Consider the following 15,474-nt stretch of genomic DNA (forward strand, 5'->3'; position numbering starts at 1 on the left):
GGTTTCAGGACACCAACCACATGTGACAAATATAAATTGCCCAATGTTGGGGATCCAATATGCAAGAATTGTTTGAAATCATCGCACCAGGTATCCCGAGCTTGTACTTTATAGTCAAAAGCCACGACAGCGATATGTGAATAGCGATGGAAGAGAAAGCAGCCAAGAATAGAGAATGAGTATAACGACTTCTTGCTTTGAGATTGCAAGAAAGTCTGGAAGGTGAAGGTGAAATGACAAAAACATAGGCAAAAACAACGGCGATGGACCAGAGAGAAATAGTTCCTGCGACATCTGCAATGCTTTCATCTTGGCCCAACATCCTCATGATGATTGGGGTAGTGAAGAAGAACAGGGGAAGAAGAAGAAGAAGGAACGAAGTGAAGTATAAGACAATCCATGATCGTTGAAGGTACACTCCCATCATGCCATATCTTCCGGCACCATACGCTTGCCCACACAGAGTGGATAATGCACTGGCCATCCCGAACTAGAGTGGATAATGCACTGGCCATCCCGAACTAGATACAAGAGAATATTATCAAACAGGAGATTGACATCGTCATTCCAAGATTGGAGAACTCATTCGGGAAATAAATAAAGAGGATCCGAGAAAGGAGGGAAATTTAGGAAATCATATATATACCAGAACACCATTGGCGAATCTGATAAGAACAGTGAAGACGAGAGCGAAGGCAGCAAGCTCCTTGGAGCCAATATGACCAACAAAAGCTTGACTCGTGACGTTGATGCCGAAGGTAGAGGCTCGAGTGAATATGGCCGGAGCTGCTACTACCCACATCACTTTGCTCTCCTGCCATACCCTTTTCAACAGAGGCAGCTCCTCATCTTCTTCTGGAGATATTTCTTCCTCAGCAGCTTCTTGCGATTCTTCCATATTTGCAAGCCAAAGCAAGCTTTTGTTGTGTTTTTCCTGTTAATGCACATTGATGAATTGGGGTTTTTCATTATATAGTAGGTTTTTTTTTTGCTTTGATGGGAACTGGAAGAGAAGTTGCTTACAACCACCTTACTTTTTTAAAAAATTAGAAGACGAAGCACGCCAGTCCTCTTCCGTAATAGAAATTGCTCTTGGCAGCTAGCTGAGTTCCACTCCAACACAGAAAGTTCGTCGGTCAATATATGAGAAAGCCAGCCAGCAAGGCATTATTGCGCACCCTTTTTCCCTCCTCCGCAAATCCTGAGTTCATTCCAGATTATAGCTGTTTTACTTGGATTAATTAAGTTTTAAATTAATAAAGAATTAATTTAAGGTTGAGATTAATCTTGTACATATATAAATTCAATTGTAACTGTTGGAGGAAATTGTTAACGATGATGTAAACAATTAAAGAGATATGTTAGGAATATGTTTTTATAAATAACTGAATTTCATAGAGGTCAAACACGTCAAAAGTCAGTGAAGTGGCCATTAAATCATTTAAAATGGACACGTGACGGGAGGCGAGGCGGGGTGGGTGAATCCCTTGAGCCCCAAGAATGTGTGAGGAACGCAATTAGGACTCCTCCATCCCATTCTTCTGGGGACCATCCTCTGAAAAGTCAAGCCGCTCTCCTCACATCTCTCATTTCTTTTCTCCTTGTAAATCAATAATCATTGGCATTGGTGGAAGGGGACTCCCATATAATAATATAATGTAACGTAGTGAATCGAGATTTTATCCTATTTAAAATAGATATTCAATTGATAGGATTATTTTTAATAAAAGTATAAAATGATACCTTTTGCTCAGAAAAAAATTAATTTCATTTTTCTTAGCCACACATGACTCATTAAATAAAATTTTCGTGCGAATGATAGGGCTGCAAATATGGCCTGTCCTAATATATTCAAATAATGATGATGATAAAAGTTTTCTTATATATTATTTGTACCCAAAAAAAATTCTTATATATTCGTCTCATTCAACGTAGAATTATTTAAAATAAATTAATTCAAACACTTGCTCAGCTTAACTCAACAATCAATCATGTTAATGTTCTTCGGCCAAGATAAATCATGTCGATGTTCATATGAACTAACAATGATTTGTCTTTATTTCATTACTTAATGTGGGTTGCATCAATTGATTTAATATTATGAATTTCAGTATGCCCGATTTCAAATTTAACCATGCTAGATATGAAAGTGGGATATAGGCTATAATACTCTTTTAATTCTTATCAATTTATTAAAATTAAAAATGGGCAAAATTTTATAGAAATTAAAAGCGATGGGATTTTTTTTTTTTCGTCACATAAAAACGATGGGAATAAATGGGTTAAATTGATAGATTCCATCTCCAAAAAAATCTCAAAAAAGCATCTCTTGATTCAATTGGGCCTAGTTCTTCCCAGGCTAAAGATGGGCTGGCCTGGATGTGCTAGATCAGCCCACATATCCACCAATTTTTTTTTGTTTTTGCTAAAGTATATGTATCCTCCTATTGAAGGCAATCCTATTCGAGGTACTGTCAGGTAGTAAATGTAGATACCTCTTTCAGCGGGGATTTGAACATTTATTCACCACGTTGTGGGAGACTAGTCCCTTCCGCTAAATCTAATCCCGTTGGTCATATCCACCAATTTTAGAGCCACTAAGCTGCTACCCAACCTTTTTTGGCTTGGCCAAAAGGAAAATTATTGTTATTTAAGTTAACCAAAAAAAAAGGGGGGGATTACTGATTAGATCTATGAGACATGCTCGTACTTTTCCGGTCATATATATAAGATTCTTATATTAGTGTGTATAAGGGTTTTATATTTAGAATTGAAAGAAAATTTAGCGCCCAACATGAGATTACCTCAAACCGGTCTGTACCTGAAAAAACAGTTTAACAGAAACAAGAAAATAAACCCAACAAATTCTTGTCCTGCCTGATCAACATAAAGATCCGACAACAACACAAAACAATAGGGGGATGAAGGGACCCTATTAGGTTGCGCGCGGATTTTGAACGATCTATACACTGCATAATGAATTAGTTATTTTTAAAATTGCCAACCACTTTAAAATATGAACAGATTCGCAAAAGAATATCTTTAAATTTCAAAATTTAAAATCAGTTCTACTTATTATATTTTAATAACAATTGACAACATTTGAAAAGCAAATAATAACACATTTTGTTAGTTATTTCTGATTTGGGGTTTTCAAATTTAAAGGCATTTTTTGGGATTTTTCCAATTTTCATTTGCTTTTTTTAAAAAAATAAAAAGGGAAGATTTCAATTCATCAAAAAAGACTGTGCAGGAGAAAGATTTTACAGGAAAATTTTAAGGACAGAAAAATTCTTTACAGTGTGGTCAACTTTAATTCTAATGTCAGCAAGTATACTTTCAGTCATATAAGTCTCAGGGGTGAAAATATGATGGTTCCTGACTTCTCACAATTTCCAGTCAGTCTTGCAAAGCCCAGTCTTTGAAGAAATATCCAAGCTTGAGTCACTCAATTTTTTGTTGAGCCAAGACACCACATCATTCCTGAAAAAAATTGATGCACATGTCCTGAGTCACCTAATTTTTTGTTAACCCTGCTTTTGGTTTTTATTAATATTTTATGAACATATTCAACAATTAGAATTGTTATTGCCATGCTCGCGGAAAACAGATTTGTCGTCGTCTTTTTTGTTTTGTTATTATTTTATTTCACTGGCTGCTGATAGAAACCGAACCAGGTAATCATGTATGCAATTTCTGGTCTACATTGGACGCATTTTCTTTTTTGAAAAAAACCAAAATTGACGCGACATCCCAGTTACTACTTATATTTAATCAGCATTAGGTGTAAATTAATGCGAACCACACAAAATTTTCTTTATCTTTTTCTTTAAAAAGGAAAAAAAATCAACCAAGCATTTTAAATTCACAGTTACATTTAACTAATAAGCATCATATCAGTATTAACATTTGTGGTAAACTTCAGTGTACATATCATTCTCGCTCTATATTGATAGGGATAAATTACAAATCATAAACCAAAACAATATAAAAGAGGAAGAAACTCGAAAAATATACACACAGGCACACGTATAAAGGGCAAGTAGCAATCTCTATTTCTTCTTCTTCTTCTTAATAATTTGCAAGGAATTAAAAGCAAGGATCAATACAAATGTCCCATGAAAAGCTAGAGATGATAGGACGGGGTGTGTTAGGGCATTCAGAATCACGTTTATAGTCAGTAAAACGCAGGAGCATCCTCTCAGGGATGCTTCGGTGTTTTGCTGAAGTAAGCCACGTTTCTCAAACACGCACTAAGCAGATGGGCCAAAATGCAATTTTGCCATTTTATTCTTCAGTGTCCACCACAGCCCACTTCTTAACGCGACGCTTAGCAATCTCTACCTGTAGATTATGCAAATACTACCTCAAATTCTGCTATCAATTCATTAAATCGAAATTCACAAATGATGCAGACTGAGTATAAAATACAAACGAGTCCAATACCTGCTTGTCCCAATCAGTTCTGTATGTGATGATAATGAGCACAACAGTTTGAACAAATGTTCCAAATAACATTCCTATCCAAATACCCTGCGAACCAGATCATTCAATATATCAGACTCTTTTTCCATTTTCTGGGAAGACAAAGTATGTCATATCATCAAATGATAGCTCACCTTCACTTGCAAATGGATGATTCTACCGAGCACAACTCCAACAGGGATCCCAATCAGATAATAACAGCTTATGTTTACATATGCTACGATGCTTTGCCAACCAGCTCCAATAGAAACTCCTTTTAACCAGCAAGGAAAAAAAGATATAGAAATGTAATGAATCCCATTTCCTATTATGTAACTGAATATGAAGAATGAAGATGTTACCAGAGAGCACGGGTTGGATGCTGTTCATTAACATCGAAAAAGCGAGCAAAGGTGACAAGTCCCCAACTGCCGCAGCCACCTCCGGGTTCGGAGTGAATATGTAAGCAAGCCTCTCCCTCAAGAACAGGAACACTATGAATAGTATGAATCCTATTCCAAATGATGTCATCACTGTCACCAGGATGGAAAATTTCGCAGCCCTGGACTCCCTCTACCCAGCTCATTTGACACCCGCACACTGTAAAGTAAACCAAAATTCAGTTTCTTTTATAATTTATTGAGCTGATTTGAATGCTTCAAATTTTTTATGACTGTCAATTAAGTAGTACCTAGCAGCAGCAAAGAATCCAAGTGCTATCATCATTTCCCATCCGTTGATGTTGAGGCTGCAAAAGTATGGTGTTAGTTTTCTAGAGCAATGAAACAGTGGAATTAAGAAAGAATAGTAACAGTGGAGTTTGATGAGGTTGAGCTACCAAATGGACAGAGCATCAATGGCGACCTTGGCATTTTTCAAGTTCCCAGTTAGAAGCACCAAAATTGTGTTGTACCATAACTCAAGACTGAAACAATCACATGTAACTCAATGTCAGCCATTAGTCAATCAGCTGCTCATTGGTTCTGCATAATCTTAAAGATTGATGGTGTAAAAAATACTAGTGTCTTTACCACAGCATTGCTCCGGATGAAAGGGAAAGCTTGATTATAGGCCAGAGATCTTTGAAAGCCAAAAATGAGAAGCCCTTCCATGTATCAGGGCACTTGAGCATGACAAACATGAGTTGACCTATGTTGGGAACCCAGTATGCCAGAAGGGTTGATATCATTGCCCCATTGAGCCCTAACTTATACTTAACAGTCAAAAGCCACGACAGCAGAATGTGAATTCCAATAGAAAGTGCAGCTAGGTAGGCGATTATCATGTTCTTGCTCTGTGCTTGCAGGAACATCTGGCAGGTGAAAGACACGATGAAAGCAAATATCATACCTATCGCCCACAGAGAAACGCTCCCTGCTACTTCCGCAATACTTTTATCTTGGCCCAGAAACTCCAGAATTGGGGTGGTGAAGATGAAAATAGGAAGCATAATGAGTGAAGTCAAGAACAACACTATCCACGATCTTTGAAGATATATTCCTAGCATCTCATACTGTTTCGCTCCATATGCTTGCCCACAAAGAGTTTCCAGAGCACTTGCCATCCCCAGCTGCAATTCTCAATCCAGAACAGTTCCAATTCTGAGATTTTGATCTCAACATAAATTTCTACACAAGGGTACCATGTAGATGATTGGCTCCATAACCACAAGCATGATAAACAAGCTAAATTAGATTCTGAAGAAAAGGAAATGGAAAGATGGGTACTTACCAGTACACCATTAGCGAACCTGATTAGGACAGTCATGACGATGGCATAGGCAGCAAGTTCAATGGAGCCAATATGGCCAATGAAGGCTTGGCTAACAACTTGTATACCAAAGGTGGAGAATCTGGTGAATATGGCAGGCCCTGCCACCACCCACATTTTCTTGCTTTCATTCCACACCCTTTTGCTAAGTGGCTCTGCTTCCTCTCTGTCTCCTTGCCTTTGCAAGAGCCTCTCCTTTAACTCGTCTCCCATTTGCACCACTCTGGAAGAGATGCAAGTTAATACAGCTCGTGCATTGCAGTATTAGCATGTCAAAGAATGCGCTTCTTATATGAATGTAGTAGCGCAAGGACATTAGGCCTCTTCGTTCAGAGGAAAGGAAAGGCATCCTGTGACTTTCTCAGACCATTTCCTTTTGTGGTTTGTCCTTTTATCACACAAGTAATAGGCGTGGCGCTGTATTGGCTCCAGAAAACGAGGCACATTTATGATTAATGTATTTTAGTTCTTTTATTAAATATCAACAATAGTAAATGCGTAACCTGCCTTCTTCTTGGTTGGTTTTTCTATTTATTTGTAACCTGCCTAGTATCTTGTCTTGAGCTGAAGAATTAGGAACGGAATCGTTCACACCATTGCAGCACAAAGAATGAATAGAAAGCAAGAATCGAACTGAAAACAAGAAAGAAGCAAGGACGAAAGCGATAGAATTGGAACACACGCGTCCTTTGATGTTACTCCCTCCGTTCCTTATTATAAGAGACAAATAACCAAATTATATTGATAAAAAAAACAGTTAAAATTAGTTGAGGACAATTATTGTGTAAAAAGTATAATTTTTTTCCAACAATACCCCCATTAATAAGGAGAGAGAGTATGAAAGAGAACAATTAAATTATTAAAAGAAAAAGAAGTAAAAGGGAGAAAGAGTATGAGTTGGAGACAAAATAAATAGGGATAAAAAAAAATCAACACAAAAAAGTAGAGACAACTTTTAAATGTCTCTTATATATAGGAACATGCCATAAGCATCAAATGTCTCTTATAATAAGGAACAGAAGGAGTAGTTTGGTACCTTAACTTAGACTTTGTTTAGTTCAATAAAGGGAAGGGGACGGGAGATGAATTAAGGGAAGGAGAGAGTATGAGTTTTGTTTGGTTGAAGGGAAAAAGAAGAGATGAGAGATTTTTTGTTTGGTTTAGGAGGAGAAGGAAAGAGAGTTAATTATAAGTTGACAAATATATCCTTATCTTTTTATTTAGATTTCTTTATTATTTTATCATGATATTTATATCATAATTATTATTTTCTAATTTGTGAATATGAAAAAATCAAATAGCTTGAAACATAACAAATAGATTATAAATAAACATATATCAAAATAAATGTCAATAAAAAAAATTATAATCTTTAACATATTATATAAATTATAAATAAATTTATGTTATAAGTTTTAAACTATTCCATCTTTAATTATATAATGTGCATAACCTCACATACTTAATTAGATAATACACAGAGTTTTATACTCTATGTAAAAGAATGAAATTGAGATAAATAAGTTAAAAGATCAGACAAGAGAAAAAGATATGAAAGATTAACGACAAAACATGTGGGAAATGATGAAATCAAGGAAAAGAAATATGCAGGAAAAAAAAAAAAAAGAACCCCTGGAGAGTAGAAAAAGATCCCTAAAAAATAGTAGGAGCTAAAAAGAAAAAAGAGTGGAAAAAAATTTACAAAAAAAATAAACTTGAAATATTATAAAACTAACATGAATAATTTATGAGATATAATATTTCTTTTCCTTCTAAAAACTCTTAAATTTGGATTAAAAAAAAAAAAAGATAAGAGGGCACTAAATGACAAAAAAAAAATTTCCCCTCCCTTCTATTTTTTTAAAACCAAACATAATTTCTCTTCTCCTCCCCTTTCCTCCTTCTAGAAACCTTTCAACCAAACAATATCTTACTGACAGCTGTAGTTTGTAAAATCTAGGTCTGACTAAGTCGGTTGCCAATACTCTAACAGAGATGCAATATCATACCCAGCCTGTAGAGCCCATGGTTCTATGGTGAGTTTTTCCTATCTCTTTATTGATTTGCAGGTCATAATGCATCAGAATCCAAACATAGTCTGAACTTCTCTTTGGAAAGCTGCACTTAATTAAGTTGTGAGTCGTAAGAAAATTAAACCATTTTGTTTTCTCACATGTAGGTTCAGGAATATTGTTGATATTCCCAATTTAAAATTGCCAGATAATATTCAGTATGCCCTAAAGAGTCAAAACCTGGGCGGCGCCACTTCGGCCATGAACGCAGCCTCTTGAAACCGCCCCATGTTTTCACATGGCCACGCTGAAATCACAAGCATTTAAGAGGGATGGCGACAATCGAAACAAAACGTTTCACAAAAACCGCGCGCACATCCTGTTGCTGATATGCTGCGGCGTAATTTTTTGGATTTTTTTGCTATTTGGCATGCCCGGAGGGAGTGGTTCTGCCCAGGCTCTATAGTACTATAGAAAATAGTCATAACAGGGAAGACTATATCGACATGAGTGTGTGTGAGGGGAATGCATTATGAACGACGGAACACAAGGATGAAGAAAAAAGAAAAGAAGAGCTTACCGGAAAGAAGGAATACGAGGGAAGGTAACAGAAAGGGTGTGCCGGGCGAGAGGCAGTGACAGAGACGCAAAGGAAACAACAACGAAGGGTGCCTTTTATGAGAGGCCATCGCTTGGTGGAGAGTGGCGGACACGGGTTTGGGTTGAGTGACCGGCCTGTTCTTGTTGGCTTTATTGATTGTTAGCATAGCCCGTACCTTCCCGCATTCACCGTAATTATTAAATGTGGGTTTTCAAGGGTAACTTATTAATTAAATTTAATCTCGTTGACATATTATCCATCGCTTCTATATAAGCACGTGTGTGTATGTGTCCGCCTTTTGAGAGAATTTTGCGATCACAAACGTTAACGTAAGGCTACTTTGAGGGTGTTTGGGTAGAAATTGAATTCTCTCCACTAGCCTTTCCATCCTCTTCTCTTCTATTACTTTTCTTTTCTCTTTACAACTATTGGATCAAAACTCCAATGGTCCAGATTTAATAATTTATAACATTTTATAAAAATAAATATTATGATAAAAAATAGATAAATAAATTTAAACTGTTAAAATTTAATCTGAATAGTTCACAACTACAGACTGTTATTATAGAGCAATTTTTTTTAATTTTTTTATTACAATTGTAAACTGTTCAGACCAGTTTTTAACAGTTTAAATTTATTTATTTATTTTTTTAATAACATTATTTTTATAAGATGTTAAATCTGAACTATTAAAATTTTGATCCAATGATTATGAAGAGAAAAGAAAGATAGTGGAGAGAAAGAGGATGGAAAGGTAGTGGAGAGAATCCAAGTCCGTCTAATCCTGTTCTCTTTCACAAATTTCCATATCCATACTTGGAAATCGCCATCTTGGAAATTTTTTTTCTTTTTTTTTTTGCCGCCTGTCCATATCCTCGTGGAAATAACGCTATCCTGGCTGTTGCACATTTTATGCCGCCTGTGCTCCACTAAATATGAGTCCTTTTCTAGCCTTTATTGAAATTGGACTAATGCTTCTGTGTGTTATCTCCGGTTTTTAATATAAAATTTGATTTGATTTTTATTTTGATTTTAAATATAAAATTTTAATTTATTTTATCTTTTATATTTATATAGTTTTTTGATATATTTTTCTAATAATAACAGTTTTAGCCAATACACTTGATTAGCAAATATATTTTAAAAAAATAATACATATTTATTATAAATAACTAATTTAACTTTTTTTAATCTCTTCAAATTAATCAATTAGCTTTTATAATTAAGACTAAAAGTACTGTTTACGCAAGGAATTGGGGGAGTGGAACCTACGGGTGGGAGAAGGAATAAAATAAAAGGGTGAGGAGTAGGGGTGAGTATTCAATTTTTTTGTTTGGTTTTTAGTAATAACTAAAATAATCCGAATAGAGGGGTTTTTAAACATCAAACCGAAAACCGATTAACCAAACTAACCAAAACCGAATTATTTTGATTCGGGTAACTGATTAACCGAAATATATAAATATAAAAAGTGATTTTATATTAAAAATAATAATAAAACACAATTACAGCCATTAATTAATAAATATTTCATGGTTTAATGTGATTTATTATAATAATACTCATTATAACTATATTATTGAATATAAATATATTTAAAGAGTTCACATACACCCATATATATTTATTATAATAATATTTATTAAATATAAATATATAATATATTTATTTTGGTTTTCGGTTATAACTGATTTTTTTTTACTCACCAAACCGAGTACCCAAACCGAATTGTTAAAAAATAAAAACCGAATTGAAAAACTAAAATTGAATTCGGTTTGATTTGGTTTTCGCCTTTTCAATTACGATTCGGTTTTAATCACCCTAATAAGAAGTAGTACTCGTACGTCACGTCAAGTCAAAATTGGAGAGGGATTTTGTTTTATTATATATTACTCATTAAACTCAATTTTTAAACAAAAATATGGAATATATTCATTGACCCTGCTCACAATTGCCTTCATCACATGTGAGTATGCTATCTTCTCCCGGTGAAAATGCCACAAACTTGATGACATCCTTAACTTTTTTGTTGTGTTTATAAATTACATCATTAACTTCTTTTATATATTATCTTTTTCCTCGTTAAAAATTTAGAAAAACAGCGTGCTTAAAATCAAATGATGAATACTCTCATAATTCTATTTATAAGTCAGAAAAAGAATTTATTTATTATATTTATAAGTCACATCACCAATTTTTTTTATATAAATTCATCTTCGATTCATTATTTTATTTTTTAATTATACATATTAGATACGGTTAAAATTTAAAAGTCAGTAAATTTTCAAGCCAAATTTAACGTGGTTTAAAGCTTCTGCTGTGAAAATATTGAAAGTATCTTTACAAGAGTATACTTATTTAATTTGCCAGCAACTGATAAGAGGGTACCACAAACTGTTACAAAGGGGGTGTTTGGGTAAGATTAAGGGGGTGTTTGGATAGAAACTAAACAATGATTTCAGAAGTGCTTTTACGGTTTACGAAATAAATATGTGGAGGATTTGTCTCGTTTTACGAAAAAGTGTTTCTGAAACCATAGTTTAGAGGTTGCCAAACACCCCTTAAAATCATGATTTCAGAAAGTGTTTTTACGGTATACGAAGTAAATATGTGGAGGAGTTTATCTCGATTTACGTAAAAATGCTTTTAAAAAGTGATTTGGGGTTACCCAAACGGACTTGGATTCTCTCCACTACCTTCCCATCCTCTTCCCCTCCACTACCCTTCTTTTCTCTTCACAACCATTGGATCAAAATTCCAATAGTCCAGATTTAACATCTTATAAAAATAATGTTATTAAAAAAAATAAAATAAATTTAAACTATTAAAAACTGGTTTGAACAGTTTACAATTGTAATAAAAAAATTCTAAAAAATTGCTCTATAATAACAGTTTGTAGTTGTGAACTGTTCAGATTAGATTTTAACAGTTTAAATTTATTTATGATTTATCTATTTTTTATCATAATATTTATTTTTATAAAATGTTATAAAATATTAAATCTGGACCATTAGAGTTTTGATCCAATAGCTGTAAAGAGAAAAAGATGATAATGGAGGGAAAGAGAATGGGAAGGGTAATGGAGAGAATCTAATTCCCGTTTGGACCATTAAATAATTGAGAATCAAAATATGATTTGTCCTTTTCTGAACCTACTTTTCCTAGGGAGCCGAATCCACATGGCCAAAAAAAAAAAGAATCCACATGGCCTCGGTTGCCCCACGTCTCCCCTCTACAGCACTAGGCGGGGATGTGTCTCGGAAGTTTTGTCCTAAGTTATCAAATTATATACTACCTCCGATCCTAATTATAAGACCCAATTAATTTATTTGAAGAGATTAAAAAAGTAAGTTAAGTTAGTTATTTGTAATAAATAAGTGTTGTCATTCCTAAAATATCTTTGCTAATTAAGTGTATTGGCTAAAACTATTATTATTAGAAGGACTATCTTGGAAAAAAATGCATAAATATGAGAGAAAAAATAGATTGGGATCTTATAATTAGGACCAAACAAAAAGTCAAATGGGATCTTATATTAAGGACCGGAGGTAGTACTATTTTTAATTTTTAATATAAGATTCTATTTGATTTTTATTTTGATTCTAAATATAAGATCCCAATTCATTTTGTCTCTCATATTTATACATTTTTTCTAAAGTAACCATTATAATAATGAGTTCTAGTCAACACACTTGATTAGTAAGGATATTTTAGGAAAGACAATAACTATTTAGAATAAATAACTAATTCAATTTACTTTTTTAATTTTTTCAAATTAATTAATTAACTCTTATAATTAGGACGGAGATATTATTTATCAGTGTGTTGAGTATCAATGTTTCGCCGGAGGATTTTAAAAATCTAAAAACACGCTGCAAGTTTTGTGGATGGAAATCGAATCATTGTGTCATCTAAAATGACTTTAATAACCCTACTTTTTGAAAGGGTCAAAAAAAAAAAAAAGGTTGGAAGAAGGTAATAATCAACTTCTTGTCAAGATTTAACCATCAATTGCTAAATCATCTTTAGCACACCTTCCAATAACTGGTCATTATCGTTGGCAAAACAAAACAAACAAACAAAAGCCTGGTCGTTATCTATGACAAGATAAGAGCCGTGGTTCCTTATGTTATTGCCGTACAAGTTGCAGTGATTAAACTATGAATTCCCATAGCCTAGGGTTGGGCTTCCCTCTGCTGACACTGCATGCTGCCTGTCCGCTGCTCTGAAACGACCGTACTTTAATTTGGATGAGTGCGGAATGAGGCGCGCACGCAAGGAAAAAGGCCAAAAGCAAGGGAGCAGCCCGCTTCATAAATTATAGAGTAACCCCATTTTGGCATGAAATATTAAACAAATAAAAAATAAAACTGTCGTTAATCTTTATGGATAATAAACACTAAGGTTAACACGTGGATTTAACAATCATGTTTTACCAAAAAAACAGCTGGCACCATTAATTTTTAAAGGATACTAAAACTAGACATAAACATTAAAAAGAAATGCTTTTTAATCACAGTTGTTTAAAGGCCTAACGTTGACAATTATAAAACCACCCTATTCCTGCATCTTGCTGACAACGAGGACAATGATGATGCTATGAACTTCACTTTTAAGCCTTTAAACGGGTGTGGTTAAAAAACTTTTTTTGTTAATATTTATGTTTACTTTAGAACTCTTCAAAAGTTAATGGTGCGAGCTGTTTTTTTTTGTGAAACGTGGTTGTTAAATTCGCATCTTAATCCTAAATACTACCTCCAATTTGTAATATAAAAATTAATTGATTAATTTAAATAGATTAAAAAATAAGATAAATTAGTTATTTATAATAAATATGTATTTTTTTAAAAAATATTCTTACTAATTATATGTATTAGTTAGAACTATTATTTATTAAAACTTTTAAAACGTGCAACTATCACAAATGCTATCTTAAAAAATTTGGTGGAAAACATAGGATAGTCTCATTAAAAAAAATCTAAAAATTATTAAACTTCAAATAAAAAAATATGTTGTTATTTGCAAGTTAAGTATAGTCAAAACTTATTAAAGTATAGGAAACAATCTTAATTCAGATTTAGTAATTTCTTTTTTTTTGGGTGAATTTTTCCAGAAAACATTGAAGGCGAGTACTGAAAATATTTAAAAAGATTGATAACAAATTAACTCAAAAAATATTTTAAGGTACATATTGCCACTTAGTTAACTTTTTGAGAGTTAATGGTAAAGCCAAAGTTAAACTATTTTCAAGAGTATGAGATAAAATTGCACGAAATTTATTTTATTTTATTTTCCTTTATATAATATAAAATTTATAAAAAAATACAAGTTATTTATTATTACTTGTTTTTTATATAAGAGTTATTTTGACATTCAATTTTGTCCTAAATATAAGATTTCAATTCATTTTATTTTTCATATTTATTAATTTTTTAAGTTAGTCATTGTAACTGTACATATTAAATATTATATTAAATAGTTGTTCTAATTAATGGGTATTTTAAGAAAGATAATATCTATTTATTATAAATAACTTATCTAATTTTTTAAATCTACTCAAATTAGTTAATTTTTTTTTTGCCAGCCAAATTAGTTACTTATTTTTTATATTAAATAGCCGTGATCGTATTTATTATCCCATGAAGAGTAAAGACAGTTTTTTTTTTTATTTCACACCAAAAACGGGGTTACGCTGTAATTTATGGACTTGGTTAAATCGCATGACTCAGCATATGGGGCCACTGCTCCCTTGCTTTTTTCCTCTTTCCGTGTGTTTGGGTCTCATTCCTGATTCCTTACTCATCCAAATCAAAACACAATCGTTCCAAAGGAGCGGAAAATAATGTCAGCGGAGGAATATTGAACCCACCTACTCATCGACCCAAAAAAGTTTGGAGATGAGATAATAATTTATAATACTAAATGCCATTGGAAAAATATTTTGGAACATTGAATTGCAAATTAATTAATCTAGGATACTAAATGTACTAAAAATTAATTAATTTATGATACTAAATCTTACCGTCTCAATAAGCTATTAGCCGAAATGGTAAGCAGTCTCATCTTGCAAAAAAGAAAACATAAGTTCAAATCCCAGAAAGTACACTGTTGGAAGGGTTTTAATCTTAATGCTCTTGACCCATAAAGATTAGTCGCAAGTCCAAAGTGATACTTTGACTCATTCCAAAAGAAAAATACTTCTAAATGTTGGATTTACTAAAAATTAATTAATTCAGGATACTGAAAATATTTCAAAGTGCTGAATATACTGGAAATTAATTAATTTAAGACACTAATAACTCATATACAATACAACTTTACCTAAATGAAAAAATAAAAAAAAACTAGTATCATACAAAAGTAGTATCTTGGGAACAATTACCCACAATAACTGCCCTTTTCGCCAACTCATTAACCGCCTCCTCTGTTTTAAAAAAAAATAAAAATCTAACAATAACTTCTTAGGATAACGACACAGATATTCTACTAAAAAAAATCATGATTTTTATTTCCCTCATGACTCTCTTTTTATTGATATTACTATTAAATAAAATTATATGGTGTGTGCGTGTATAATTTCGGCAGGAATAGATCTGTATTCTTGCTAAACAGCCATCGCTATTGCTA

At 33.1% G+C, this 15,474-nt stretch overlaps 2 protein-coding genes across 2 annotated transcripts; both read right to left on the minus strand.

Annotated features, from left to right (window-relative positions):
• Positions 1–40: 40 nt before the first annotated feature.
• Positions 41–898, minus strand: LOC114731800 (protein DETOXIFICATION 20-like; the record flags this gene model as incomplete). Its single annotated transcript, XM_028919057.1, has 2 exons — positions 647–898; positions 41–490 (listed from the first exon to the last, which is right to left on the minus strand). Coding segments are annotated over exons 1-2 (702 nt in total), but the record flags the coding sequence as incomplete, so codon positions are not given.
• A 2,978-nt stretch (positions 899–3,876) lies between these two features.
• Positions 3,877–8,926, minus strand: LOC114731856 (protein DETOXIFICATION 21-like). Its single transcript, XM_028919102.1, is given in 10 exon segments — positions 3,877–4,344; positions 4,447–4,533; positions 4,620–4,738; positions 4,827–5,027; positions 5,030–5,064; positions 5,156–5,212; positions 5,303–5,389; positions 5,496–6,034; positions 6,196–6,457; positions 8,827–8,926. Coding segments are annotated over 9 exon segments (1,434 nt in total). The 5' UTR covers positions 6,448–6,457; positions 8,827–8,926; the 3' UTR covers positions 3,877–4,287.
• Between the last annotated feature and the right edge of the window lie 6,548 nt (positions 8,927–15,474).

Source organism: Neltuma alba, unplaced genomic scaffold (genome assembly GCF_004799145.2).
Source record: "Neltuma alba isolate B1F8T4 unplaced genomic scaffold, ASM479914v2 tig00002540_pilon, whole genome shotgun sequence".
NCBI classification, from domain to species: Eukaryota; Viridiplantae; Streptophyta; class Magnoliopsida; order Fabales; family Fabaceae; genus Neltuma; species Neltuma alba.